Source organism: Cynoglossus semilaevis, chromosome 17 (genome assembly GCF_000523025.1).
Source record: "Cynoglossus semilaevis isolate Cse_v1.0 chromosome 17, Cse_v1.0, whole genome shotgun sequence".
Classification (NCBI taxonomy): Eukaryota; Metazoa; Chordata; class Actinopteri; order Pleuronectiformes; family Cynoglossidae; genus Cynoglossus; species Cynoglossus semilaevis.
The window spans coordinates 3,286,190-3,313,473 of NC_024323.1; the positions used below are offsets into that span (position 1 = coordinate 3,286,190).

The 27,284-nt window shown below is 41.0% G+C and overlaps 3 protein-coding genes across 6 annotated transcripts; 2 read left to right on the forward strand and 1 right to left on the reverse strand.

Annotated features, from left to right (window-relative positions):
* Positions 1-3,834: 3,834 nt before the first annotated feature.
* LOC103392684 (fibroin heavy chain) lies at positions 3,835-15,435 on the forward strand. Of its 4 annotated transcripts, none has more exons than XM_017040843.2 (25): positions 3,835-4,467; positions 5,537-5,587; positions 5,796-5,822; positions 5,948-6,007; positions 6,286-6,333; positions 6,453-6,524; positions 6,594-6,677; positions 6,903-6,932; positions 7,135-7,179; positions 7,441-7,491; positions 8,353-9,249; positions 10,227-10,289; positions 10,400-10,447; positions 10,552-10,587; positions 10,941-10,985; positions 11,567-11,602; positions 11,700-11,759; positions 12,035-12,076; positions 12,415-12,456; positions 12,642-12,695; positions 13,112-13,186; positions 13,491-13,523; positions 13,890-13,933; positions 14,401-14,457; positions 14,636-15,435. In XM_017040843.2, the coding sequence occupies exons 1-24, from the start codon at positions 4,401-4,403 to the stop codon at positions 14,428-14,430; spliced, it is 2,040 nt and encodes a 679-aa protein (XP_016896332.1). In that variant the 5' UTR covers positions 3,835-4,400; the 3' UTR covers positions 14,431-14,457; positions 14,636-15,435. The 4 variants fall into 4 exon arrangements, with proteins under 4 accessions (XP_016896332.1, XP_008327589.1, XP_008327590.1 ...); XM_008329367.2 differs by having other exon boundaries at positions 13,890-13,928; XM_008329368.2 differs by lacking the exon at positions 11,700-11,759 and having other exon boundaries at positions 13,890-13,928.
* LOC103392686 (perforin-1-like) lies at positions 15,204-19,361 on the reverse strand. The gene is made up of 5 exons (XM_008329370.3): positions 19,263-19,361; positions 17,463-18,033; positions 17,106-17,244; positions 16,811-17,025; positions 15,204-16,722 (listed from the first exon to the last, which is right to left on the reverse strand). Exons 2-5 carry the CDS (start codon positions 17,990-17,992, stop codon positions 15,879-15,881), a joined length of 1,728 nt encoding a protein of 575 aa, XP_008327592.1. The 5' UTR covers positions 17,993-18,033; positions 19,263-19,361; the 3' UTR covers positions 15,204-15,878.
* Positions 19,362-20,713: 1,352 nt separating this feature from the next.
* paqr4a (progestin and adipoQ receptor family member IVa) lies at positions 20,714-27,007 on the forward strand. The gene is made up of 3 exons (XM_008329371.3): positions 20,714-21,784; positions 23,374-23,592; positions 24,725-27,007. Exons 1-3 carry the CDS (start codon positions 21,511-21,513, stop codon positions 25,156-25,158), a joined length of 927 nt encoding a protein of 308 aa, XP_008327593.1. The 5' UTR covers positions 20,714-21,510; the 3' UTR covers positions 25,159-27,007.
* Positions 27,008-27,284: the final 277 nt, after the last annotated feature.

The following is a 27,284-nucleotide window of genomic DNA, read 5'->3' on the forward strand; positions in this document are numbered from 1 at the left end:
TGAAATAATGAAGATGGATGACCTTTTTTAGCATCCTTCGGTTCTACAGAGACAAGATTAGTTGGCTTTAAACTGAAACTATAAACTTTAATATAGCAAATTATTGGAAACGACTTGTTATGAAAAACCAAACAGGGTTTATTTTTGCACTGTCCACTAGATAAAGTAGTGTTGCTACACACTCAGCACATTCAGGACTCCAAGCTGAAAACGTTTGGGCTTCAAAAACAAGATGTTGTTGTCTTCATTAGATCAGATCGGATTAAATAACAACCTAATTATTCCCTCAGAAAAGTTCCCCCAGGGAGAATCAACTTTCATCAGTGCAGCACTCAGACCACAGAGAGTTAGAGACTGTGGTAGAAAATACCAGACAAAATATACAGGACAATCCATACAAACTGTGTTTTTTTTGCAGTCTAATAAATGTGCTTTGAAAATGTATCATATGTTTTGATTTTTCTCTCATTTGAAGCTGTGCAAAGTGACATAAATGTGTGTAAAAGGCAGTGTCTTTAGTGCTTTCGTGATTTTCACACCACTGCTGACTGTTCTGCCGTCTCCGTCTGTCTGCTCAGACTCAGACTGAAGTGCAAACAGGAGCCAGAGCCAACTGTGCCGTCCGCCAGTCATGCGAACAGCCAGTCTGAAAGTCTAATATTTGTGTTATTGTGGGCAGATGTGAAACACCGCCTCTGTTTGAGGCCTGTGTGCACATGTAGTACTGCATAGACTTATACATCTGTATACTCAAGGTATGCGCTGCAGGTGCACACTAAGACCTCCAATACTTTGTGCAGCAACTTTTTTTTCTGTTGTTGACTTCCTTTACTTTCTGCAGTAAAGTAAAATTGATGATTTGATTATTCACTAAAATATCAAACTGCCAAAAAAAGAAATGCAAAGACAGTTTTATGCTGCCTCCTTGGCCACGTCTTTGTTAAGAAATACATTTTAAATCAAAATTGCATTATTTAATTAATATTAATATTTAAATACTGGATGAAAGTAGTTAGGAGTTTTAACTGGCAAACATTTTACTATTTCTACAAAATTAACAAGATTATAAATTACTGCCTGCAATTCATTTTTGATGTTGAGACAAAAGCAATCAAGAAACCTGCTGACAGATGTTCTAAAAGATGAGAAGTGTCTTTTCAGACAAAGATATTTAACAAACCCTCCACAAATATAAGAAGTCTAGCTGGACATTTAGCCCCTGTGTTCACTGGGTATTTATTTGTCATGTGTTAATTTTAGATCCATGTACAGACAGATATGTCCTTAGTTTTCTGTGGGACTGTGTCTTCCTCAGTGGTGGACACAGCAGCTCTTGTGTTGAGAGGAAGCAGAGCTGCCACAAACAAAACAAAACAAAAACCACAACACGTTTTCCACCCAATCCCTTACTGTACAAAGACCTGCACTTCCACTAGTGGGCACTGGTTCACACACAACCAACAGCTGGAGGAAACTGTCCAGACTCAACACAAAGAAGGGCACTGTAATTGCGATGTGTAAATACAATAAAATGGTGGGTAATCATAATATATACACATATTAACTTTTTCTTTAGTGACAGGAGTTGCTTTTCACGCCTGTGTCTATTGGGAGTCAGTGTGACACCAACATACACTCACAGTGACTTTAGGTTTGCAGAAGAAGGGAGTTGAATCTTTAAAAAAACCACAAAAAAAAAAAAACCAAAGAGGTATAAAGCGAGTTTAGAGTTTACCCACCAAAACATCCCTCAACACCTACATGTGCCTGTCCATTGATGCATGCCGAGAGACAAATGCAGACTGTGTGCGATGCAGTAAGTGTGTGTGATGTTGGGCAGTGCTGCACACAGCCGCTGCCAGTTGTAACAATCTGTCTCTCATTCTCTTTTATAAAACTGAGAGGCTGTCCCTGCTCTGGGCGCTCGGCAGAATTCCTGCTTTCACTACAGAGGAGCTCGCGTCTAAGCGCTTTATTGAGTTTATGTGACTGTTTTTCCAGTGAGGTATCATGACAACATGTTCCTGTTGCCACTGATGCTGCCTATAAGCAGGGGTGGGTCAGTATGGACCATCGAGTCACAGCGCAGGCTGCAGGGAGCGCTACTGAGTTAATACCAAAGTTTACTTTTTTTTTTTTGAAAACTGCATTTCCCTCCAAATATACCCAGAATCAAACCCCCTAAAATGCAACAAACTTTCTTATGATGGCAGCTTGTTTAATCATGCTCAAATAACCTGAACATAATCAATGCACATATATATAGTCAGCAATTACATATCAATTAAAACTCCTGCCTTTGATTTTAAATTTTACAAAGGAAATGTGTATTTATATCTTTATTGTGTGAAAAAATCCTACTTAAAAAACACTCTCAACTGCCATTACATTTTTTATGATCTCGCGCACCTCCTGGTGGTAGCGCACCACACTTTGGGAATCCCTATGTTAACCCAATATGTATGTGTAATATCACATTTATAATGTAATGGTGAGTTTACTTGTAAAATGATTATGTTACAAATCAAGCTTCTTCATCTAGTGACATAACATGACGCAAGGAGTTTTTTTAATATTAATATTTTAATTTTTATATTTTTGTGTTGTATATTAAATAGGGATTGGGCCGATAATATCGGTGGGCCGTTATTGTGACCCATGCTGTAGGTGTGTTTGTGGGTTCATAGTTTATACTCGACCTAACATGACCACAGTCAAGCATCGGATGTAGGTGAAGGTCAGGACAACGTCCTCCTTCTTTGCGGACACATGGACAGACCACAGAGAATGGGTTTTAAATGTATACATCAGGATGCTGTGTCTCTAAAACACACCAGGCCACAGAGGGACTGTTGTCCAGATGTCCAACACCTGTACCACCTCTGACAGCTGTCACCGCTTCTGGACAAAGTTATGACATCTCCTCTTGAATTATTGACACTTTCCCTATGGATTTCTCTCTTTTTTCTTCATAAAGAACCTCTCCGACGTGCAGACAGATAAATGTTTAGAGGTGGGTTGCGGTTGAAGGAGTCATGAGTCAGACGTGGGGTTATATGTTATTGTCTTGTGTTCGCTACCACCAGGGAAGACGATGTGGTGGTCTGCACGTGTGACTTCAGTTTTCCTCAGGTGCCTGCTGTCTTCCAGAGGGCAGCCTTCATATGTGGTTCTTCACTCAGACGTTTGCATTAAGAGCTGCTGTGCCTGAGGTTAAGGCATGAACTTAAACATTACCCCTCTTGCAGAGGGACCTCCCACACTATATACCGTGAGGAACTTTGAGTCGAGTCTTGAAGTCGCTGCTTGGTTCCACAGTCTCAGCAGATGGAGATGTCCTGAAAATGCCTTCATTACAGTAGACCTCATAATTGACTAAAATCTCGGCCTGTTTAGTTGAAGACAGCGCTGACATTCTGGCAGGAATTAAAGAGAGACACATGCAAAGATCTTCTTTAACAGCTGTGATTATTTTTATAAAATAAATAAATAATAGTTCTGGGATCAATTAAGTGACATTGGTTAATTTGTCAAGGCGCACCTAATGATCGCTCACGGCACACTGGTGTGCCACGGCACAGGGGTTGGGAATCACTGGCCCAGACAGACTATAATAGCTGGCACTCATTTCTTTCCTCCTCTTATTTTCTGGAGGTTGTGTTTAATACCAACAAAAACATGTCTGCTGTTCAACAGCTATTGACACAGCTGAGTTTGTTCAAGCCCAGCCCATCTGTCAAATCCTTTATTTACAAAAATTCCTCATATAGTTTGTCCGTCCTGCAGTCAGACGGTGTCTGTGCTGTTCTGGGGGGGGGGGGGCTGTTTGTGCCAAGATGCATATGTTTGTGTTTGTGAACGTGTCAGTGTGTGGACTAAAGGGCCATTAATGAATAGCAAACAAGTAAAACAAATACAATTTATGTGGATTTTATGTGAAAATGTCTGAGACACTACAAACAATATTAACATTGCCCCCATTTTGTTTAGTTGATTTTACATCAGCCGAAAAAATAACCTCTACAATAAATAACCAAGGAACTGTTGTTCTGCTGTGGATGAGTGTCATGGCTTTACATTTCTGAGATCTGTCGGTGTGTGTAACGCCTAGGGAAAAATTGGTCCTTTCCTGTTGATTTGAGTGAAGTGAGGTTGAATCTACCTCATGGCTGATGAAGAGAGTGTGTACATCTCATTGAGACCAAAGATTTGTGTGTGTGTGTTCAGAGGGCAGGGCTGCTCAGTGTGGGTGTGTTAGAGGGAAAACCTTATAAAAGCCATGGAGAGCTGTTCTCCTCTACTCATCTATCAGTTTATCTGTCCATCAGCTGCTCTTTGGTGTCCAACTTGTCTCCATCACCTCGTCTCCATCACCTCGTCTCTATCACCCCGTCTCCATCATGCTGGCTCCAGCTCTGCTCCAGACTACGCTGGTTCTCTGGCTGGTTCAGCAAACTCTGCAAGGCGGTAAGAAAGAAATAAGGAATAACATCAGTGATGACATGATGTGGAGGTTATACTGCAGTAAAACAGTGTCGTTATCGTAATTATAGTAATTCTCAAATGACATCTGTGCAATTAACTGTTTTAAATTCCAGTTTCAAAAAATGTCAAAAGTCAATGTTTTGTGAAGTTTAGTCAAATTCTACTTTAATCAAGATTATACAGATGAATTAATTAAAATCCTGCTGTAGCTCTAGTTAAAGAGAATAAATAATCAGAGTGTAGGAGATAATTATGATAATCTAAAGATTTAATCTTTATTAGTAATATGATAATGCTGGGCTTTTTCTGTGGATTTAGGGATCCTGAACGAGATTAACATTAACATCCACGTTATTTATACAAATAAAATCAACTGTTTTATAAAACTAAAATGTAAGTAAATAAACCTGGACAAGATAGAAGAGAGAGTTTTTAAATTTAGTTTTTAATAATAATAATAATAATAATTCTAAAAACGTAGTATTTCCAATGTTGTGATGTCACAGTGTCTGACAGTGGTCCACTCCCACTCCCCTGTTAAATCTCATGTCTGTGACAATGAGACTTTGAAAAGCACTGGACCAAGTCAGCACGCTGCAAATCTGCCAAGACTCTGCGGCTCGTACGATTTAAATCTGCTGAATCTAAAAGATGTGAAGATGAAAAATGTGACGACCAAACGTGAGGAGAGCCGGTGGGCTCATGACACACACGCTTTGATTCTTCTCATCTTCTCTTACTGCGTCTGTCTCCGTCCTCCTGTCGTCCAGGTGACAGTGTCCTCATACTGTGTGATGTTGACAGGTGTGAGGTCATTAACGTGGTCGTCTGTCAAAGAGATGAGAAATCTCTGAATAATATCTATATATCACTTCAGATAGATACATGATAGCTGAAGGAGAAAAAGAAAATTATATTAGCAAGAATTTAACTTAAGGAATTTTACATCTAATTCAAATGGTTCAATTTGATAGTGCCTTCATCGTCTTTGTTGTAATTTATTTATGAATTTTTGTTGATTATTTAATTTACGGAATGTTCACTTTTTCAGGGGTGGTTAAACCTCAGAGTGTTTCCTGGGGGAAAGTACTGCCAGCTAGAGGTACATTATTTTACACTCTTAAATATTTGATGAGTTATTTTTAAATGTTTTTTCTTTGAATTTTTTTTTTTGTGAATTTCTCTGATGCCTAGTACAACTAAACATAAAGAATCCAAAATAATCTTAAAGATAACACATTCATACAATACTAGAAAATACATTTGATTATTTTTTTATTTAAATATTTCTGTCTGTGTCCGGTTTTCAGGTGTTAATGTTGCAATGAAACCTGGAGGTCAGTGATTAACTGATGAACCTGAGGAAATTCAATGTGTTGCATAATTAATTGCTTATTAAAAACATTTGATTTCTTTGAAAACAGATAGATAGATAAATTGATTGATATTCTTTGCACTTCAGTTGCAGGAACTCTCGGAGCTCTTGGGAACCGATTTGGCACTAAAGCCATGAAAACTGGAAGTAGGTTTGCTCATCCTCCGACAGTGGTGTCTCCATCAGAGGATTTAGTATTTGTACAATTCTGGGGAATAGTCTTTGATACCAGTTCACAACCTGCTTAAAAAACAAGATTTGTTTTTTTCTTTTTTGGAAATTTGGGGAAAAGAAATAAAAAGTATTTGCAAATCTTCTCAAATTTGACTATTTTCATCTGGGTTTATATATTCAATGTTTGCTCACACAGCTGAACATTTTCAATACACTGATAATAAAACTAGACCTGTTTCACTCTATCTTAGAACTTTTTGACTCCGTTGGTCGTTATCCCGGGGCACAGCTCGGTGTTGGTAAGTCACATTTTTACTGCATTTGGCAAAAAAAAAAATCTAGTTAGTAAATCCTCAAATATTCGTCTATGTTTTGAATAATTATGATCCAAACCAAATCCTCCCTCTGGTGACCACAGGGGGATTCCGTTCTCTGGGACTGGGAAGTAAAGCAGGTCTGAAGCAGGGCATGTTACCACAGGGGGCCTACGGTGAGTCACTGTAATCACTGTGACCTTTTCTCTGTTACATTTCATATTGATAAGTGTCATGTGATGCAGGAGCCAGTCTGGGAACTGGAATGCCAGTGGGCGCTGGTCTCACCAATGGGCTGGGGCTGGGCTTGGGTCAGGCTGGGAGACGTGGTGAGACTGAATATTTAGTTCTGCCTTTAAACTGCCTTCATTGTAGTTTTTTGTTTGACTTTTTTTTCATACAGCCTAGTAAGAATTCCCCCGTACAGGGAAATGTGTTCTATTTACTGTGCATGTGACAAAAACACAAACATTTGAAGTTGAAGTACTGATGCAAATCCTACTTTGTACTGCTCTGTGTGAATATGAATGACTTTGTCATTTTTTACTCTTCAGTTTATGGCGCTGGTCTGGGAAATCTGCCCGGTGAGTATTTGCACAGTTTACTCTTTTGGACTGCGTTCGGTGTGAGTTTGTTTGATAAATCTAAGCATTGTCAGAGAACATGATGAATTACACTGATACCATCGAAGCACATAAAACACACTGCCCTATTAAAAACAAAAACAAAAAACCCTGCAGAGTTTAAGAGTGACGCTGTTCTCTGAACTCTTTGTTGTCGTGCCAGGATATGGGAGCGTAGCAGGCGTTGGATATCCTGGAGCCAGACCAGGTTGGTGATGAATCATGTTTAACATTAAGACGCTGCAGTATTTCTATTTATCAGTTCAGATTGATATGCTGCAGGGAGTGTTCTCACGTCAGATTACCAACACTAACTCACACTTAATCCATAAATTGACATTTGCGCGGAGCTAAAAAGCTGCAGTGAAACCAAAGATTACGTAAATGTCATTTTTTTAAAACCAAATTAAAACAGATATAGTATCAGTGCTAATCAATCAGTGACGCTTCCTCTGTCTGCTGTCATCAGGCCTTGGACTTGGTTATCCCACCGGACAGAGGCCTGAGGACCAAGTACCTGGTAAAGTCTTAAGTCTATGATCTGGTGTCTGTGCCTGTTTTTACTCTGTGTAACTTCCTGTGAGAACGCAGAGGTGCATGCTGGTCCAACCTCTCACGATGTGTTTGCTGCATGTGGCATGAGTAGACGTGAGGTGGACGGCCGTCTGCTGACTGTGGGGAAAGTTTGTATTTCACTTACATGGAAAATACGCAGAGGTAGTTATGAAACACTGTGTATATATAGTGGGGATTATGGGGAATTATCTTTGAGCTTGAATCATATATTCATTCTTGGAGAAAGCGATCGTTTCTTGAAAGGTTTGTGCATTTCAAAGACTCAAACCTGTACTTTGGTGACTCACATTGTTGTGTGCAAATGTTTTTCTTGTGAAACATTTGCTTCGTTCTGCCCTCTGGTGTTGTCTGTTGTGTTTGTCACACTCTGTCTGTGTCAGTTGTTGTCCTTGTCCTGCGCTGTTTCACCGCCTTTCTGTGTTAACGGACCGCAGACATTTTCTCGTCATGTCGATTGATGACGACACTGAGTGACTCAGTGTCAAGGACCGCGTCTGTCCCTCCAACACATCTGTTGTGTGTGGTTCTCTTGCTTTTGTTTTGACCGTTGTGTCCTGCTCTGTCAACTAATCTCGAGCCATAATGGACCTGGTCTTGTTACCATTTGGTCTCATGTACGGATGATGTTGTGTAATGCATTCACTGCTATCATGCACACATCCTTGAATTCAAAGTGCAGTCTTTGAATTAGCAGATGGAAACATGTTTGTCCACCCCCTCGCCGTACAGTGTCCTCTTCAGCGTCAAAAAGCACTGTTGATTTTGAGCAATGAAGAAATCATGAAAGACAGTGTCTCTCTGCCAGGTGTCTCTGCAGCAGATTTGGGTGGACCTGGGCTGGACAGTCTGGGCAAAACCATTCAGGATCTGAGGAGAAAACAGCTGAGAGATTTTGTTCGATTGTACGGACACAGGTACAAAAGTCTTGGACCTTTGCTGCCACCTGGGAGTGATGCCGTCCTTGGTCATTCTGCATCCCAGTTACAGACAGGAGGACAGGTCAGACTCCTCGATAAGGTGTTTGAGTCAGCAGGTTTGGGGCAAAATCCTGGTTTTGATGAATTACAAGCCAGAGGAGGACAGGGAAGTTTTGGGCCTATGATCGTGAAAAGAAAAAGCATCACAGTGGCAGCTGGAGGAGTGACACGGCAACTGCCTCTGGAAAAATATGACATCGGCCACCGTGACTCCGTTTTGACACCAAGACCAGAGGACGGTGATCCGAGCATTCAACAAAATCAGCAGATGCTGAACTGTGGGTTCACAGGGGATTTATCAGAGTTTTTGAAAACAGAAATTATTCAGGGTTCAGTTTCTCGACCTGACAGTGGAAAAGATGGCAAAGATGTGACGGCGGACGCACAAAAAGAGAACACTCGCCCAGAAACTCAACAACCCGCAGTTACAGCAGACAAACAAGGTGATAAAGACCTTGGAGTTGGTACTGAAGACACAAATAAAATTAGAATCCGTGGAACTGTCGCTGTTGAACACCGCAGTGGTGGCTCTCTCAGTCTTCAAGGAAAAGTAGGACTGCTGGTTCCACGGGCAGGTGATGGCCAAGGTGTAGGCATCGGCGTGTCGGAAAAGCAGGAAGCTAAAGGCGTTACTGCCGAGGGTCAGAGTGCAGAGCAGTACGCTATCAAAGAGCCTAAAGTGCTCAATATTCCAAGGCAAACCGGGAGGAATGATCAGACATCACGTAAGACACCTTCTCCACTTCTCATCACTTCTATTTCCAGCATTCAATGTATTATTTAATCATCTAAGCGTTACATCAGTTGTTTCAAAGTCATCTGGTAAGAAATGATGGTGATTCCAAGGAATTCTTCATTCTGCATATGGAAGATGGCAAATTCAAATTACTGACATCATTGAGGAAAATTAGGAAAATATCTGAACACCAGCTGAGGCAGATGTATCACGTCTGGTTTAGAGCCCAGGTGTAACTAAACTTTTTTTTTTTTATATGAATACATGGTAAACCATGAGAAACGGTGTGGAGGTGACATCCACCTTCTGGTTAAACAGAGGCTTCTGTGTGGAGTTCCTTTTTTTCCTTTTGTTAACAGCTGCCCCAGGGAGACAACTTTGTTATTTCTTTCTTCAATTTGCCATAACGTCTACATCCTGTGACCTATGATTGTGAACCCATATTCTGTTATCATGGTGCTTTATTGGTCTGGGTTTCTTTACACATTCAAAAATATGACACTTTGTCTTATTTTGTATATGTCTGGCTCGTCCGTGGTCCATTTACAATTTTATTATGTCAGTGGTCTGTGGTGTCTGGTCTCTATGTTTGGATTTGGTCCAGGAAAGTCTCTGTAGAATGGTGAAGGTGCTGAAAACCTAAATCTAAGTGTTCACAACACGTGTGTCTCATTGTTCCACTGTCTTTGGCAAATGTCAAGACCATACCTGAAAGTTGTTGGAATGACTGTCTCTATATGCCGAGGCATGCCCTACATTTTGGCTGGCAGCGATTACAGGTTTTAACCATTTGACATTTGACTCTGACATATGGTATAATTACTAGAATAGGTTGGTGTTTTCAAAGAGAAAATCTGAATATCAGAGCTAATGCTAAGTACTGGTGTTTTATAATATTGCTGGAAACCAGGTTGTTTCACCACACATTGTGACATTCGTCTTGTTTTGTGCTAACTTTCTCCACAGGTTATGCTGGAGGAGCAGGGAACTACCTGGGAGCAAGCCTGGGCAATGGTGGATATGGAGCAGGTAAGGTTGGGTTAAAAGTAGATAAAAGAAAAATACTGTATCAACCAAAACTGGACCGTCTTAGATGAAGGTGTGTGTTTACTTCACCTGTGGAAATGTCGTATTCACAGGTTTGGGACAGGGTGGGTATCTGGGAGCTGCAGCTGGAAAACTGGGAGGTGGGCACCTACATTTTACTCCTTTTGTTAATTATTGTGATGTAAAGGATTTTCATGCTTGTTACACCACGTCTCCTGACCCTCGTCTCTGTCCTTACTGACAGCACATGGACAAGGTTTATATCCCCAGGGTGTTCCAGGCAAGTCCATGTATCAACTCCTTCACTAAAATAAAAGATACATTACATTTACGTTGGAAGGAATCATCACACTTCTCTGTCACGCATCAGGAAATGTGCTGCTCTCACACGTTGCCTTGTAAAAGCAGCATTTGCTCAGTGTTAGAGAAAAGCAAACACACCAGTAACTTCTATGTTAGTAAGGTTTCTTCTCTGCATTTATAAATAATTGGTTGTAATAAAAAAAAACATAAATCTATATACATAGTTAGAAGGTAAATTAATGACTTTTCTCTCCTTTGTTGACTTAATTCTTCACTGGGCTCAGTCTAAACACTGTCATCCTTGTGACCAGTTCTGTGTCTTTATCACAGGCTATGGTGATGGAGCCTACCTGGGAGCTATGGGAAATGGCTATGGTGAGTTCATTGTGTCAGCCATTATGTTTACTTTACGTTAGAGAAAACAGGACGTTGGTGAAACTAAAACTAAAACATGTTAGCTTGGGACAAACGTAACACTACTTGTCAACGTCTCCAGCTTTAGTCATCGCTTATGCTAATATTATATTTAATATAATAGATATTATATACTTTAAGATTGATTTCTTACTTCCCATATTCCATTATCACATTTCCCCTGAAAAGCCGATGTTATTCCCTAAAGAAATTAATTAGAAAATATAAACTACTGTAGCAGAAAATCAAACTATTTCCACCAAAATTACTTCTACGTAGGGTTTTGTAGCCAGTACCTACTGGCTGAGAATGGTACTGCAACTGAAAGTTCTAACCTAAACTGATTTTTGTTTTACTGCTGTACTATTGTACTATGTCATTTATTTAGTACTTATTATATTTGCATTTCCATCCTTAAAGGTTTTTTGGTAATGCTTTTTTTTCAGAAAATGTTTGACATTAAAATTGTGACGTGTTTGGGTTGGTTTATAAGCACAGTAAAGTTGATACACGGTTTTACTAACGCTGCTTTTATTCTTCAGGCTACGGGAATGGTTACAGCGACGGCTACGGCGCTGGTGAGTTCTGATTGTGGGGTAAAAATGTGAATGGATGAACTTGAGGAGTTAAAGGCTCACGGACTTAATTTCAGTGCTAATTAGAACTATGTTTCAGGGCTTGGTTACCCTACTGAGTTAGCTGATCGGGGTGTGAACAAAGCAGGGAAGCGTGAAGGTAACTGGTACTGGTTTAACCAAATGGGAGCCTTCGCAGATACCAGTACAGCATTAACCTGTAGAAACCTAACCTGCTGCAGCTGGAAATAAGAGGCCATGAGTGGAGCACACGTGTCGTAGCTGCTGTCTCTTATTTATTAAAGCATTTTAATCTTGCAGTTTCTGACTCCCTGCTACTGTACAGTAAATGCTTCTTTTAACCCGGCTCTGTAAATTGGTTTTAAAAATATGTGACCCTGACCCATGTTTTTTTTATTTTTGTATTATTTTTAGGCTTCAACGCTGGAGCCTACGGCCCCGTCCAGGGATCCTACGGTAAGATCTTTAATGATGGAGAAACATCAAAAACAGAATGGAGTGTGTTCCTCATGCTAACATAAATTAAAGTCAGTAAACAGTACTAGTACTATGTAAAAGTCTTAACCCTCCCTTCTCCCCCGCGTGAACTGTGTAGCTCGTTCTGAATCAGCAATAGATTTGCTTGTTCTACCACAAAGTGCTGACGCATCAGAAATCATACAACCTACTTCAAAGCTATTTTTTTTTAAGTCTCAGACTCTGAGTCATGTGCACGTTGAAGTAGGTTTCAATGATTTCATCATATTTGAAATAATGTTGAAAGATTCACCCTGAAACTCTTGTCCTTTTTTCAGGTACACTCGGTGCTGGTCTGGAGTCAGCTGGTGGTAAATATGGTGAGAAATGAGACGTGCATGACTTCTTTAGTGAGTCACTGTATTAGTCAGGCTTCACTCTTATTGTCCTTTCGTGATGAGTCAGCTCTGAACTGGTGGACAGCTCAGAGCGGAGTCAAAGCTTTACACGTACGATAAAATGGTGGAAACGGTATGAGTGACAGTATGTTTTTTTTTTCATGCAGCAGGAGGAGCTGGTTCTTATGGAAATGCTCCAGTAATTCCCGCTGGACTGGAAGGTACTTTTACATATAATAGGCTCCGTTTGATATAAAACACAATGTTATACAATATAAAAAGTGTGGAGCCCACTACCTGGGGGAGGATGGGCCCATCAGCTAGACCGGTTCATGGTCATCCTGAACCAAAGGAAGGGGTTTTGCAGCCATCTTTATTGTAATGTTACTATGACTCGCCATTTCACAGGCATGTGGTACCAGTCAAAACATCGAGACCCTCACCACATCATAGCACACATACCATAATAATAAAACATACAGCTCCAGCGACCCGAGGAACCCCAGAAGATTGAAAAGCGACCACCACCATAAACATTTACAACCTCCTCCTTCTTCTTCACTTGAACTGTGCGCACACTTACTCATCTTGTCAGTTCCCATAAGCTCACAGCTCTAACAGACGTATGTCTCCACAGGTGACGGGGGCTATCCGTACGCTGCTCAGCCCCTCAGCCTCAACGCTGAAGGTGCCAAATCCTCCAGCAAATTTGGTGAGAAACGGAGAGTGCGTCAGTTTAAGTGTGAAAAACACTGTGGTTGGAAACAGGCTTCTCGCACGAAACGAAAGAATAAGATGAGCTGCAGGCGTTTACTGCGAAGACAGAATCATTTCTCTCCTTTGTTTTTAAATAATGGGCCGTCTCAGGGGTTTTGTGATTTAAAGTGAATCTGTGCGATGTGTTCATGGCTCAGTGGGTTTAATGTCCGTGCTGTGTTTCTGTTATTTATGACCCCCCGCCCCCTGAATTCTTTTCACATACTGCAGTCCATTAATCGTGCCTTGTGTTGTTTCAGATGCTGGTGTAGGATTTGGACCCCGGCAAGCAGGTGAACAGTTTCATTATGACAGCAGCCATTACTTGTACAACTAAAATTGCACATCCTGTACACTACTGCATCCCATACCATTTCATTAAAAGAAAACTTTAGATGCCATTGTTTTAAAGAGAGAAACCATATGTGACCTCATTGTATTGATGGGCAACGGATCAAACAAAAAAAAAAGATGACCAAAAAAAAAAAAAAAGGCTCAGCAACAAGACATCAGCATGTCACTGGTCTGTTGACCTTGTTTTCTTTTTTTTTCCACCCACCAGACCATTAACCACACACACAAACACTTCAATATCCAAAAGACATCCTGTCTGTGGGGTAACATAAGGTGACGCCATATGTTTTCTTAATGTTTTTCAGGTTACGGTGCACATCTAGGAGCCACTCAGGATGCTCTGAGTAAGGTGGAAAACACGACAGAATCTAAATACTACTTGAGTGATTATTGTGTGTTTCAAGATGTTTACAGACAGTATAAAAAAAATGTTTTACTTAAGGAAGAGGAGTGGATATTAATGACTTCAAATAATTCAAATACAAAATTTAGGACCACAAGCTACAGGTGGCACCCTTTTTATATGTTACCAGTGCAAAAGATGCCTCTGGAATCTCTGCTACTTCCTGGGATCTGCTGTGAAAAACCAAAATTCTCTTGAACTTGTCTATAATGACTTCACATGTAAATATCCAGAGTCACTCAAATATAGTTCAATAGTATTTGGAAGTTGAGCAAATGCACTTACTGCACATGTAAATACATACAGTGCCACATGTGTGTTGTGTAGATTTGCAGAGTGATTTGATGGTTTTAAAAAATTACATGAAATATCTTCGCCGATTTAAATATAAGTTTGGATTTACCTACCTACAGGAGAGCAACGTGGCAAATACACTGGTGTGAACGGTGCCCTGGGAAATGGTTACAAAGGTAAAAAAAGTGAAATGTTATATATAAATATATACTTATATTCACATAAATAATGTTCCTGACAGGCAATGCTGTGTTCACACCACACATGACATTTATTTTTGTGAAAAATATGAGATGTGTGTCAGTGTTTGTCTCTGACCAGTCTTTTTCTCTGCCCCTCCCTCTGTCTCACCAGCCTGATTCAAATGAACCTGAGCTTCTTCAAGTGAACCATTTCCTTGAGGTGTTCGCTACGATGTGTTTTGTGTTTTTCTAGTCCGTTTTGTCCAGTTGTCTTGTGAACGTTGACCCTGTTTTAAGTTCTTCTCTCTGTCTGTCTGTCTGTGCTCATGGATATGTCTCTTGTTAAGCCAGAACCTGCAGCACAAGTGCTCGGAAAACTGTGCCAGTGTTCAAGTTACCGTTGACATGGATTGCCTTCTGATTGAAGCCAATAAATTATACGTTACATGATGCTGACCCAAAGTTTCGGAGTTAAGATATATCACTTTTTGTTTACCTCAAATGTTCTCTTTAAAACCACACAGCACACGGGAAGTTGTACCACTTCCTTTTTCATGATGGCTACTGAAGCCTCACAAAATGACACCAAGATGCAATTCATTTCAAGTGGAACTAAATGAAACTACTAAGTAGCCTGATTATATATTGCTTCTATTGTGGTAAAAAGAACATACATAAAGCCAAAAGAAAACCCAATAATATCACATGACGGAAGACAAACATGTTTCAAACAAATGCACTGCATATAATAAAATGGTTTAATGCATAGAAATGAAACAATGTCAAGTAGGTTTATACAAAACACTTTCTGTTTCTTAAAAACATGCCACTCTAGGCGAGAATTTTCCATTGGTTAGAAGTTTTTGAATTACATTACTTGTAACAACAAAGCAATGTGAATGCTGGTTGCCTTGACATTAGCTCATAAAACAAGTCTGAAAACAATAGATAAAAAACCATAGAAGATAAAAACACAAGAACATAAACCAAAAATGGACCAGCAATGAGAAAAAAAACAGTTGCCAGTTTTTATTTTTTCTGTGGTTTAAACCTATTCCTTTGGTCGGTCGACTTGAAAACACAGTGGATACCAATTTTATCGAAAAGTTCATTTCACGGATATAAAAAATAGCATGGAGTCATTGTGTAAGACTGGAAAATGTCTCTTAAAGTAGAGTCTGATTCTCTGCGGGGACTACCTAACAAAAAAGTCAAGACTGTGTTTTTGTGATCAGATGAAAACTTTTACTGTTAGAAGTAGAATAGTCATGTCTTTGAAGAAATGATCATGATCAAAGGCTACAGGCTAACTACTCTGGACTACTCAAGACTGCATTTCTGATGTCTAATCTAAAGCCATTATTATTTTTTCCAGTGTTTCTCTGATGTGTAGCCACATCACCCTCACTTTACTGCTATGTAAGACTTTGGTTTTTCGGAGGCCGGTCCACAAACACACCCATGTCTAACAGCACATCCCGTGGAATGGGGTGAGAATGACGGGAGACATAGAGCTTCTTCAGACTTGACCTCATTGGTGAAGGCATGTACTGCATGCAAGAATCTCCAGCTAGACTTGGAGCACAAGTGATCTCCAGTTTGAAGAACAGCCGACCGTGCTGCAAGGCACACACATCAGATTTGACTCCCGGAGCTACAATTTGCTCACAAACTCCCAACAGGTCATTATCCCATCCGCTGTCCTCATCCCACACTTCAAATCTAACTTTTTGCCCTGAGGACAAATCCTGAGCATGCAGGTCAACTATTGTGTTCCACTTTGGGTTGTTGTTGTTGTTAATTACATGTGACTGCTGAACAATTTTATCATTGAACAAAACCTTAACGTAACCATCGGTGGCTGAGCCATGATCCCCCCAGAGATTCTCGGCTTTTTGTACAGTTATCATGACCCGGGCCATTCCCTTACGAACAGGGCAGCAGTCGGGTGTTACTGCCGGGGTATTGTGACATTGACACACGCAAGGATCCCGTGATCCCTTGATGCCTGTTTGACAGCTCTCACTACAGTTTCTCATCAAAGCCTTCTCCAAGATGTAATGACTAATAGCTGAGCGCAGGTTTGCGTACCAAGGTGACTTTGGAGACACTAACTGATGGAGTGGGTCCAGAGAGTATGAAACGATGTCTGGATTCTGTGGTAGCGTGTTGAGCCAGTCCTTATAAGCTGATGGACTTACGTCTGCAGAGAACAGTAAGTCGGGCTCTGTGGTGCTGCCTCCCTTGATGTCTACGAACCTGCAGAGAATGATGTGTGTGTAAGATGTTGAGGTTGGAAAAAAAACCAACACATGAACTGAAACAAGTACAAATCCAAGGGAAATACCTGTCCCTGAAGAGGCTGGAGAAGGATGACTTACTCTCCGACTTCTCCATGTCCTTCTTGCAGTGTTTAACTTGACTCTCTACAGTGATGACATGGATGGTTGCTGATGCTTCCACTTCCAGGCACATCTGCACCTCTTCTACACTGAGGCCCTGCAGACTGGCCTGGCATTGTTTCACACTGGTCACCGTTTGAATACTTCCTCCTAACTTCACCTGGAATTACACTACATGTAAGTTCACTAAGTTGTCAAAGTGTTCCCGATGTTGCTGAAAACTGCATTTGTGTCTCTCACCTGTGTAATATAATGGGTCCCAAAGTTGTCAATTAGCTTGTAATATTGTTGTTTAGAACTGTGGTCGTAGGTTTTGGGAAGTTTTTTCACTGCTTTATTAAATTCCCTGTGAACTCTGGGGGTGTTTGAAATCCGGTACCTGAATTAAAACACACACACACACACACACACACACACACACACACACACACAGCAGAACACAAAAAAGAAAATACTTGAACATACTGAGGTGAAAAACCTTGAAGGTAAAAAGGTAGGTGTTATTTGTAGGAGGAGACGGCAGTGAGAGCTGCTATGACTTCTATGTTTCAAAGTAGTATTAGCAGAAGTAGTAGATGTTAGAAAATGTACTCTTACCTATAGTACTCACAGGACATGGCTTGACTGGTGAAGCTGTACTTGTCATTCTTGGTTTTATCCATTGCGTAATTAGCCAGTTTAGAATTAGTTCCAGCCATCATGATTGACGCTTTGTTTTTCGCATTCACTTCTAGACCGACCTTCCAGTCGTTTTCCACACTTGAGATGCTGGAGCTGAGCAGATCCTCGCTGCTGCGGTGGAGCTGACTGGACACCTTCATGCTGCAGGAGTGCGTGGGCCTCCAGTGCACCACCGACAGAGGAAGCTTCTGCCGTTTCATCTCTAGGTAGGGGTTAACGCAGAGGGTGCATTTTTTGTCCTTGCGTTGCCACCGACTCATGTCAATCACAAAGGCTCCCTTTCGAGCCATTGTGGTGATGTCGAAGCCCTCACCCGCCAAGTTGGTACCTGGAGCCGCTTCTGCTTCCATACATTGTTTTGGTGTCCCTTCTGTGCATGACTGATGTGCAAACTGAGGGAAAGACAGCACGACACCAGCACAGAGGCAAACGTTCAACAGAAACATGTTGCTAATGATGATGATGGGATGAAGGGGTCAAATATTTCCTGCAAACAAGGAGTCGGACATACAGGTCAGTACTGCCCCCACTGGACGACAGACACACTGAGTCTCCAACAAATGTCAGTATGTTTTTTGCTTTTTAAAAAAAAAAGCATTTCACACGTATTCAAGGAAACCCATTGATACACAACAGAGCGTTGCGTAGTTACACTGGTAAATAAATGACTTAGACTCAAACAGGCTTCTGCAATACATTCTATCCATTCATTTATCTGTTACCAGGTCACAGGGGCAGCAGTCGCCACCCAAATCACACTGCACCGTACCAACCCCCCTGAACCTTCCTGCGGGTGCTGAGTCCACTAACTGGGATTCGATCTCGCCCAGGAGGTGAACCCTGGGGTTCCACACCAATGACAGAGGCCTCTGGGCCAACGCACCACATGAAAAATATTATAGCTTTAGTCAAATCAGTGAAGAAGAAAAAAGAAAAACAGTAACGATATTCAAAAACAGTTCTGTACAGTCTGGTAGTCTAAGACAAAAAAAGAAGTTAAGATTAGGTCTGAACTGAGTCCCTCAGCTTGTTGAGTCAGCACCAGATCAGTAACGAGAGCCTGAAACCCCACGGTTACCACATTCATAGTCATAAAGGAAGATGTTTAAGTTTTGTTTTATGTCGGTCTGAGACACACAGAAAGAAGATTGATTCAAGTCCAAATATATTTCCCTGGGTCCCCCAGAGCCTACATAATCTCCAAAGAGCTTGAGTCCATGCCGCCACACACTTCACGTTCAACACGTTGGATACTAAAGCAAAAATCCTGACTGAATTTAAAGGCATTTTTGTTTGATTAAACAATTTGAATTCAGAAAAAAAACAAATGTGTGGACAGAAAACAATTAACATGAGAAATGTGTTTTGAAACAATACCAGATTCTGTGTCAGATTTATACTACTGTCAAGCCAACATTTTAATTTGTACCAAAATGAGTCAGATGTGAATAACTTTGATAAATTCTTGTCTCATGTTATGCATCAGTCACTGTTTATAATGCTTCCTGTGCGTTGTAAATTTTTAAACGTCATCTCTTAGATCAATCGAATCGAATTATGTTACGACGTTAAACAAAAACCAAAGAATGTAATAAAAAGCTGAAATGACTGTACAGGGTTAATAATTTAAACCCCACGAAAGCAGAAAGCTGAATAAAAAAAAACAATATTTCTAAAAGGGACAATTATTGAATGAACTACTCTGTAGAGACTCACCTGTTGTTGCTGAGTGCATGAACTGATTGTGAGCATCAACGCTGGTACCCTGTGCTTTAAAGGTTACAAAGGACGTGGTGAGCAGGTGGGGTGTTAGAAAAGAACAAAGGGGCGTGGGGGAGAATATGGTTTGAGTGTTCAACCGTGTTAAACAGACACAGTATTAAGGAGGTGGAGGTGGAGGAACTGGTGGTCTGCAGACAAACTCACACAGACTGTGACACCATAAAAAGCAAGGCTGGCTTTCCAGTAAACACTGCATCAGAAACCACAAACCTATCACTTCTCTAAAGTGGTGGTGAGCTGTGTCCAAAGTAGCTGAGAAAAATATTCACACATCACTGTTTTTTTCCCCACTGATTAAGACGTTAATTAACAAGTTATTATACAATGTACACAGAACGAAACGACTCTTTATTCTTCTCTCCTCTCTTACTCTTCTTCATATTTTGTTTTTGTAGTTGCAGCCAATGCTATCATGTGGCACTATTGATTAATTTATTAATTCATAATTTGGTTGATATTTTGTTCACATCCAAACCTAGCATAGAGCTTCTAATCTGCTAACAGACTTTGTTCTAATTATAGTTTACAGCCACATGGCTCTGTCCTTGACTTTATACTGTTTATGGCTGTAATGCTTAGAATATCAGGGACTATAAATAAAAAAGCTATATTAACACAGTGACATCAGATTCACGTCTCCTATATAAGCAGCTCACTTGTGTTACAGAAATGTCATTTTACATCAGTGGAAGCCTATAACTGCATTACTTGTTTATGAGGTAGAAATGTGTGGAAATTCTTGGATTCGTGAGTACAGCAGTTTTATTAGCACTATTCAAAGATGTGACCCATGCTCTGAATGCTAGTCTCACTGAGTAACAAACATACAGTATAAGTGTAGTTATATCTGCAACATCTTATCATCGAATGACACGTCTGTTCAACACACTCCTCACATTCTGACCTGTGGTACAGGGTGTGAACTGCTCAGAGCATTTATTGATAGGAGTACGCTGTTTTCTTTTGATAAGGTTTTCCAGGAGTTTCTTCTTGTCTTCCAATAAATCCACACTGTATAAAACTGTGTGGAGACTTCAGGAAATGTCAGCCATATTTGTTTTGCCCTCCCAAAGTTCAAAGCACATCATATTTATACCATACAAATAAAGCTGATAATTCAGTATTTTAGGCAACAAAGAGCAACTATTTCATTTAGCCTTTTATAACAAGCCAGGGTTGAAATGTGTTAATTGATATATAGTCCTTAACCATCAAACCACCACTGCCCCATTAATGAGGAATGTTTCACTGATTTCCGTGTCATCCTTGCGCTGGGGCCATGCCAATTTTAGTATATGTTACTTTTTCATTTTCTGTTTGCTTAGAGAATGTCAAGATATCAATCATTTGTTGTATTCTTGTTTTGGGTTTTACAACTTGTTTCATATTTTATTTTGAAAAGATGTACCGGAAGTACCATATGTTCAAGTCCTGATAGCTGATTACTCTGTAGAAGCAATGCAGGAGAGCTGAGGCCGCCGGGGATAAGTCCGCATTCTAGGGAATTCAGCCAGGCTGGTATAATGGCGAGACGCAGTTGGATCAAACTCTCTATGGAAAAATTAAATGTATTTTTTTCGGACCACGCCATTTGTGTTTGGAGTACTAATACACTATCATCTTCCACACCCTCGGTCTCGGGACATCGGTAGCTGAGTTCCTGGCGGCTTTGCTAACCCGCAGTCCTTCCTCTAATCTCCTCAGCACAATCACAGAGGACACTTATTTAAAAAATGGATTTTAAGGTCTAGTCAAATTTACGCGGAATTGTACACAATACAGTCACTGGTTTCTGACGGTGAAGTGAGAACTAGTTTAATGTGCTAGTCCTCCAGGTTACATCATCTGGATGTGGATAGACCGCGGTTCCCTCATCATCCCTGCCCTGGACACACTGCTGCAGTGGCGGAATGCTAACAACGAGGAAGCGGTGATTGTCGGCGATTGAATTATTAAGGTGCTTCATTGACACTTTTTCTCTTTATACTAAATGTGATGCCCGCCCCGAGGTTTCAGCGTGGATGTGGCTGGCCGAGCCTGCCTCCAGTCCTGCGGATGACACTGGCACCGGTACCGGAGGTTCAGAGCCATTCACAGCGACGGCGCGGACACACCGTGGCCGGGTAGCGTCCACAGAAACCGCCGAGAGAGAGAGAGAGAGAGCAGCCCAGCGCCATCACAGATGGTTTCTCATAAGGTTTTGGTGGCAATAATCTTACTGAACGTGTACATTGGCGTACAGTCCGTGTTTTACTTATTCGGTGGCGTCATTTTGAGCGTCCTGTTTATTATGGCATTTTTAAATGGACCCAGGCTTCTGGACTGGGCCAGTTCCCCTCCACATCTTCAGTTCAACAAATACGTCCTGACCGGGTACCGACCCATCTCCTCTGTGCAGGACTGCATCAGGAGTCTGTTCTACCTGCACAACGAGCTGGGGAACATCTACACTCACGGTGAGTACCAGGACCCTGATGGCCGCAGTGAGGGTGTGTGTGTGTGTGCGTGCACGCGCGCGCGTCCGTGCTCGCGAGGAAGCACTGTAACTTGTACAGTGTGGAACCACCTCAGATCTTAGCAGAACAGATGTTCTAAATCTGCACAGGGATGAGAAAGTCTCTGAGGTCCCGTGTGTTCCCCTCACCCTTTGTCACATTTATTGGTTTTCACTATTAAACTGAAGCAAAATTTTATCCACAGTTATTAAAACTAACGCTTTAGACCCAGTAAAGTCAAGTCAAGTTCAAGCCTCGTCCAATTGTGACGCTCCATAATCTACAGTAAAAAACATGTGGGTCTTGAACCTCATAATGCATTATAAATGAACATTCAATTACTGTATATATTGAGTTCTACATTATAATTATATCTACAGCACTGAGATTAATTAGACCATTGAACATCTTTTGTTGTTTGTAAAAGTATTGTCTCAGGATTTATGTAGTGCATCTGTAATGCAAAGTTGGTAGCTTTATCTTTAGTGATCAAATGAAAAAGCTCCTATAAACTAACTAGTAACTTTTCTGTAAAGTGATACCATACCAGCTGTTACCTGTATGTAATTAGGGAGGGGGAAAAAAACAACTGAAGGAGCATAACTGACCTGAAAATAGATACGTTGCAGTAAACGGTGCTTCCTGTGTCACCTGACTGGGACAAATGCCTTGACATTGGGAAAGGCAGAGTGAGCAAAATTAAAAAAAAAAAAAAAAGGAAGGAAGTGAGGTATTTGTGTCCCAGTGTGATAAATGATCATAACAACTGTATAAAGATCAGATTTCAAGGTCTGGATTTTTGCTCATGTAGCAGTGAGAGGCTCCTCACACACAATAAAAAAAAACTTAAATTGGCTCAGTGTAGCCCTCTTCAGTTATGGGGCTCTTGGCTGCATCTGAACAGGAACGTTGTGGGAGTCTTGTGTCTCTGAAGCCATAGGTCTGTGCCAGTCATGTCACCTTCCCCTCTGCTGCACATTATTCTTGCTGCACTCCGCACTCACCCAGCCTTTCACCGCTGCTCATTCCTGCACGGGTTTGAAAAACAACGTCTGTGGGTGAAGGAAAGTCCAGAGCCTGACAATCCGTCAAAATAAACATGACACTTTAATTTGCTTTTGTCAAACTCTATTCCGTCAGACCTGGTGGTCATGTTACCTCAGGATTTGCTTTTCTTTGTTATTTTTCAGACTGGGAGACAATCAGTCTGTCAATCATTAAGAAGCTGGTTGCATATTATGGGTGTAAGAAAATATTGACACACCAAAATATCGCGATATTTTGTTTCACAATACCGTATTGATATTTCACTCAATATTTTTTTTAGCCTACTCTGGCCCACGGGCCGTAGTTTGCCCATGTTAGAACATATAGATAGATTGTTACAGAAAGTTTACAGTTCTGGAAGGTTACGTTACTTTCTGTTTACATTAAATGTTAATGATGTGTCTTGACATAGCTATGCGTGAAACACTCAATCTTAAAGTTTATCTTCCAGATAAGAAAAATAAGAACTTCAGGTTCAGGGTCCCTGTGTCTCCACCTTTCAGGTATTCCTTTGGTCTGCTTCCTGGTGCTGCTTCCTCTCAACATCCCCTGGTCTCAGATCAGTGTCACGTGGTTGGGCGTGGTTCACTTCCTGGCCTGCCTCTCTCCACAGCTGGGCTCCGTGCTTTATCACCTCTTCATGAACCACGAGGGAGGCGAGCCCGTCTACCACACTCTCCTCAAGCTCGACGTGTGTGGAATCTGCATGATCAACACGCTGGGTCAGTGCTCAGCATATTTCTGCACCATTTGTCATCTCGACTTCACAGTCTTGTCCGACGTCCTTTTATTGCCGAGCTTGTTTACTTTATAGGTGAAATTTTTCTGCATTGATCGCCAATGATTTACAGTGCAAGTGTTTCTGCTTAGAGGTGTAGCAGGTATTGATTTGTCTAAAGGAATTTGAATGCTGAGTGCATGCTTTGGTCAGGAATGGGGGATGCTCCAAGTTCTGAAATTATTATTGATCTGTCCACGCAGCAGGTATTACTCTGATATTGGAGAAATGACAAGTGAGTCAGTTTAGAATTTATTTAGATCCTGCGCTGCTTCAACAGTGTGTAGGTCAAACAAAACTTCCAGATTGGCTTTAAGCTACGTCAGTCGTGTGTATAAAGTAAGTAACTTGGTTTACTACTTACTTTTGGCATGACCAATAAAGCATACTTACAAATCTTAAAACCTATAAATAAATATCTTTTTCAACAATTATTTCTGTGGGCAAACACTTGTGGAGCTACATCTGAGCAGGGAATTAAAAGAACAGTCGTATTGGTTTGTCATAATTATTGTAGCATTTCAGCAATTAATCAACCAATAATTCCATACAAGAGGTGATTCACATTTTATGCAAAAAAGGAAAAAGAAACCAAAACTACTTTAGTGACTTCTTATGTCATCCTTTGACCACTAACCACAAGTTAGTGGTTAGTCTGATCTTTTTTTCTACATTTATTTCAGTCTTGAACTGTGTGTACCGTCAATAAAACAGTGAACTGCTATTCTTTAAATAAAAAATAATAATAATAAAGAGTTATGTTTATATTAAAGGTACAGTAAAGGTAAAGACAGTATTAAATATATTTTATTAATAAATATACATTGATTTTTTTTAACATTTTAAAAATAACATGCAGTTTATAGTCTTTTTCTCCAGTTTTGGTGGCTGTCTGTCTTCCTCCATCCTGCTGTGTCCATCAGTGTCCCACAGAGACACCATCTGTTGGACCAGTCTGTTAATTGGTCTGATTTGTTCCAGTGGTTTAAGTGAGGAGTGAAGATTTGTCCTCCAGGCCAATGAAGTTCTTGTTTTCGGTCTTGACCTTGGTCTGTGTTTGTGTTTTCTCCTCTTAGGTGCTCTGCCTATCGTCTACGTCACCCTGCTGTGTTACCCTTTCGTCCGCACCGTGGCCCTGCTTGTCTACATCCTGCTCTCCAGCCACGCCATCTACTGCGCCGTAACGGCTCGGAGTAGTGTTCGCCGAATGCGCTCCTTCGCCTGGCAGGCTCTTTTCCGCTTCTCTTTCTTCCTGCTGCGCTGGGTGGGCGTAGGCGGCGGCAGCCCCACCTCCCTGCGATACTTCCTCACCATGGACGCGCTGGCAGTGCTGGGTGGGCTCATCAACATCACGCGTATCCCTGAACGTTTCCGTCCAGGTCTCTTTGACTACTGGTGTAACAGCCACCAGATCATGCATGTTCTGGTGGTGGGCTCCATCCTGTCTCTGCATTGGGGCGTGCTGGACGACCTGCTGTGGATCAACAGCCACGACTGTCCCTCAGACTGACCCCCACAGCTGCCCCTGCCCCTGTGTTAGCACCACTGGGCTGTAAGTTTAACAGACGTTTGGGTAAAGGTGCTGTTTGGAGGGGGAATTGGAAGAGGAGGGGGAAACTGAAAGGGAGGTGATATGGGGGGGGGGATATTGTCTGTGCATGTGTTCCTCTCCTTAAAATGTCCGTATCTTCATTGTGCTAAATACCGGCCAAGGTATGTTCAGTCACTCACACAAGCCTTCAGACATTCTCACCCTCAACTGGAACGTCCCCCATCTGGTGCACATACCCCTTTTATTTACCCCGCATATGGTATCAAATCATAGGTAGTCGGCTTCTGTTTGTAAGATCTGGGCCATGAGCTTAACGCACATCGACTAATGTAGACTATAAAGTAGAACTGGCCCCAGTATAGGCCATTTTAGGTGATAGCTAGACAGCAATGTTGCCAAGGAGCCCAAGAAGGCGTTTTCTTTCTGAGCTGTTTTTATGTCCGCATTCTCTCTGAGAAATGTTTCCGTCTTATAGAACCTGGAGCACTCGGTATAAGCGTTCTTTACTGAGGGACTGAATGGATCCTGCTCTGCGTGGCTGCGTTTGTTTTCATCACACAGAGAGCCTGATAAAGAATATGCAATTTAGTTTTTTGGCAGAAGTTCTCACTCATTCCCACTATGATCTGTCTAATTATACAACAGACAATTGTTATATAGTTCACCCCATGTAGACACCCTTTCAAAAAAATGCAGGGCATTTTCTCGTCCTCAAAAGTCTGGCGGTATTAAATAGTCCAGTTTGTATGTGACTTGTTCTCTGGCTTTAATGGTTCCTGTGTTTCCCAGTATCTTTATTACTTTGGAACCAAAGTATTTCCATTTAGTCCCTTATTGCTCTCATGGAAATACACATGTAGTCATTTCCCTGTACCCAAATTAGTGCAGTTAGTGTAGGGTTCACATGGAACCGAGAAACAAACCCGTACGATCCCTTCTTTATAGTCCAACATTCGATGGTGGAAACACTTTATATGACACAAATATGAAGGCTCGGGTGAAATGTCAGATTGAACCTGTGCAGTTACACATCACACACACACTTACACCGACACTGAAGGCTTTGAAGGTGTCACTGTTGCACTCAGTGCAGCACCTTCATCTTTGACACTCACACAACACCGTGTGTTTTTTTCACACCACTTGCTCCCAGAGAGATTTCACTCTTTCTGTTTTGATTTTTTTCCTTTGTGTCTGTGCTGCTGTCACTCTCTGCCAGTGTGTGCGTTCGTCTGATTGTCCTCAGCGTCATATGGTGACGAGGTGACGGAGGTTCATTCCTGATGTCGGCTGTGACCTCACTGTCTTTCTTGGCTGCAGCCAACATTAGAATAAGTCCAGTGGTTTTAAACTTATTTTGCTGATCCAACTCTTTAACTTTAGTAAAGAAATAACCACTAGTTCATATTGGCTACAACATTCTGTAGCAATACTGTTTGCTTGTTTGTTTACATGTATTTAGATTTTTTTTAAAAACATTTACTGTAAGGTATATTTTAACTACTAATTCCTGATATTTATTTACTTTTATTTTAATGCACATTTTTACACGCTGCAGACAGGCCTTACAAGAACACTGTTATTTTTTAAAATTGACATTGCTCCATGTGTACAGTAAAGCTGAATAGACATGTGGTAAAAAAACTGCACTGATATTGTGTGGATGACACTTGACAGTTACTAATGTTTATGCTGCAACTACTCCAGGAAAAAATATCCATAAGATGTTGTGGTTAAACTATTCTATTTATTAGGATCTGTGTTTAGTGAACAGTGTGTGTTTGTAGGCTGCTAAAAATGCTACTGATGTGCAGGATCACAGGCTGAGGAATAAAGCTAATGGTTTGAGGATACCAGGGTAATAATACTGAATTAAACTAGCTCTGAAGCAGATTTTTTTACCATTTATTTAGATTCTAGCATTTGTTTACATTTAATAATATTTTACCACATATTACTTTGTTTAAGAATCTGCACTGGTTTTTCCTCCGGGACTACCTTTGCCTAAATGCACTTTGTTGTTTATCTAGACACCGTTAATCTAGATATCTTTTATTTGAACAGTGGGCTGTTAGATTGAGCTG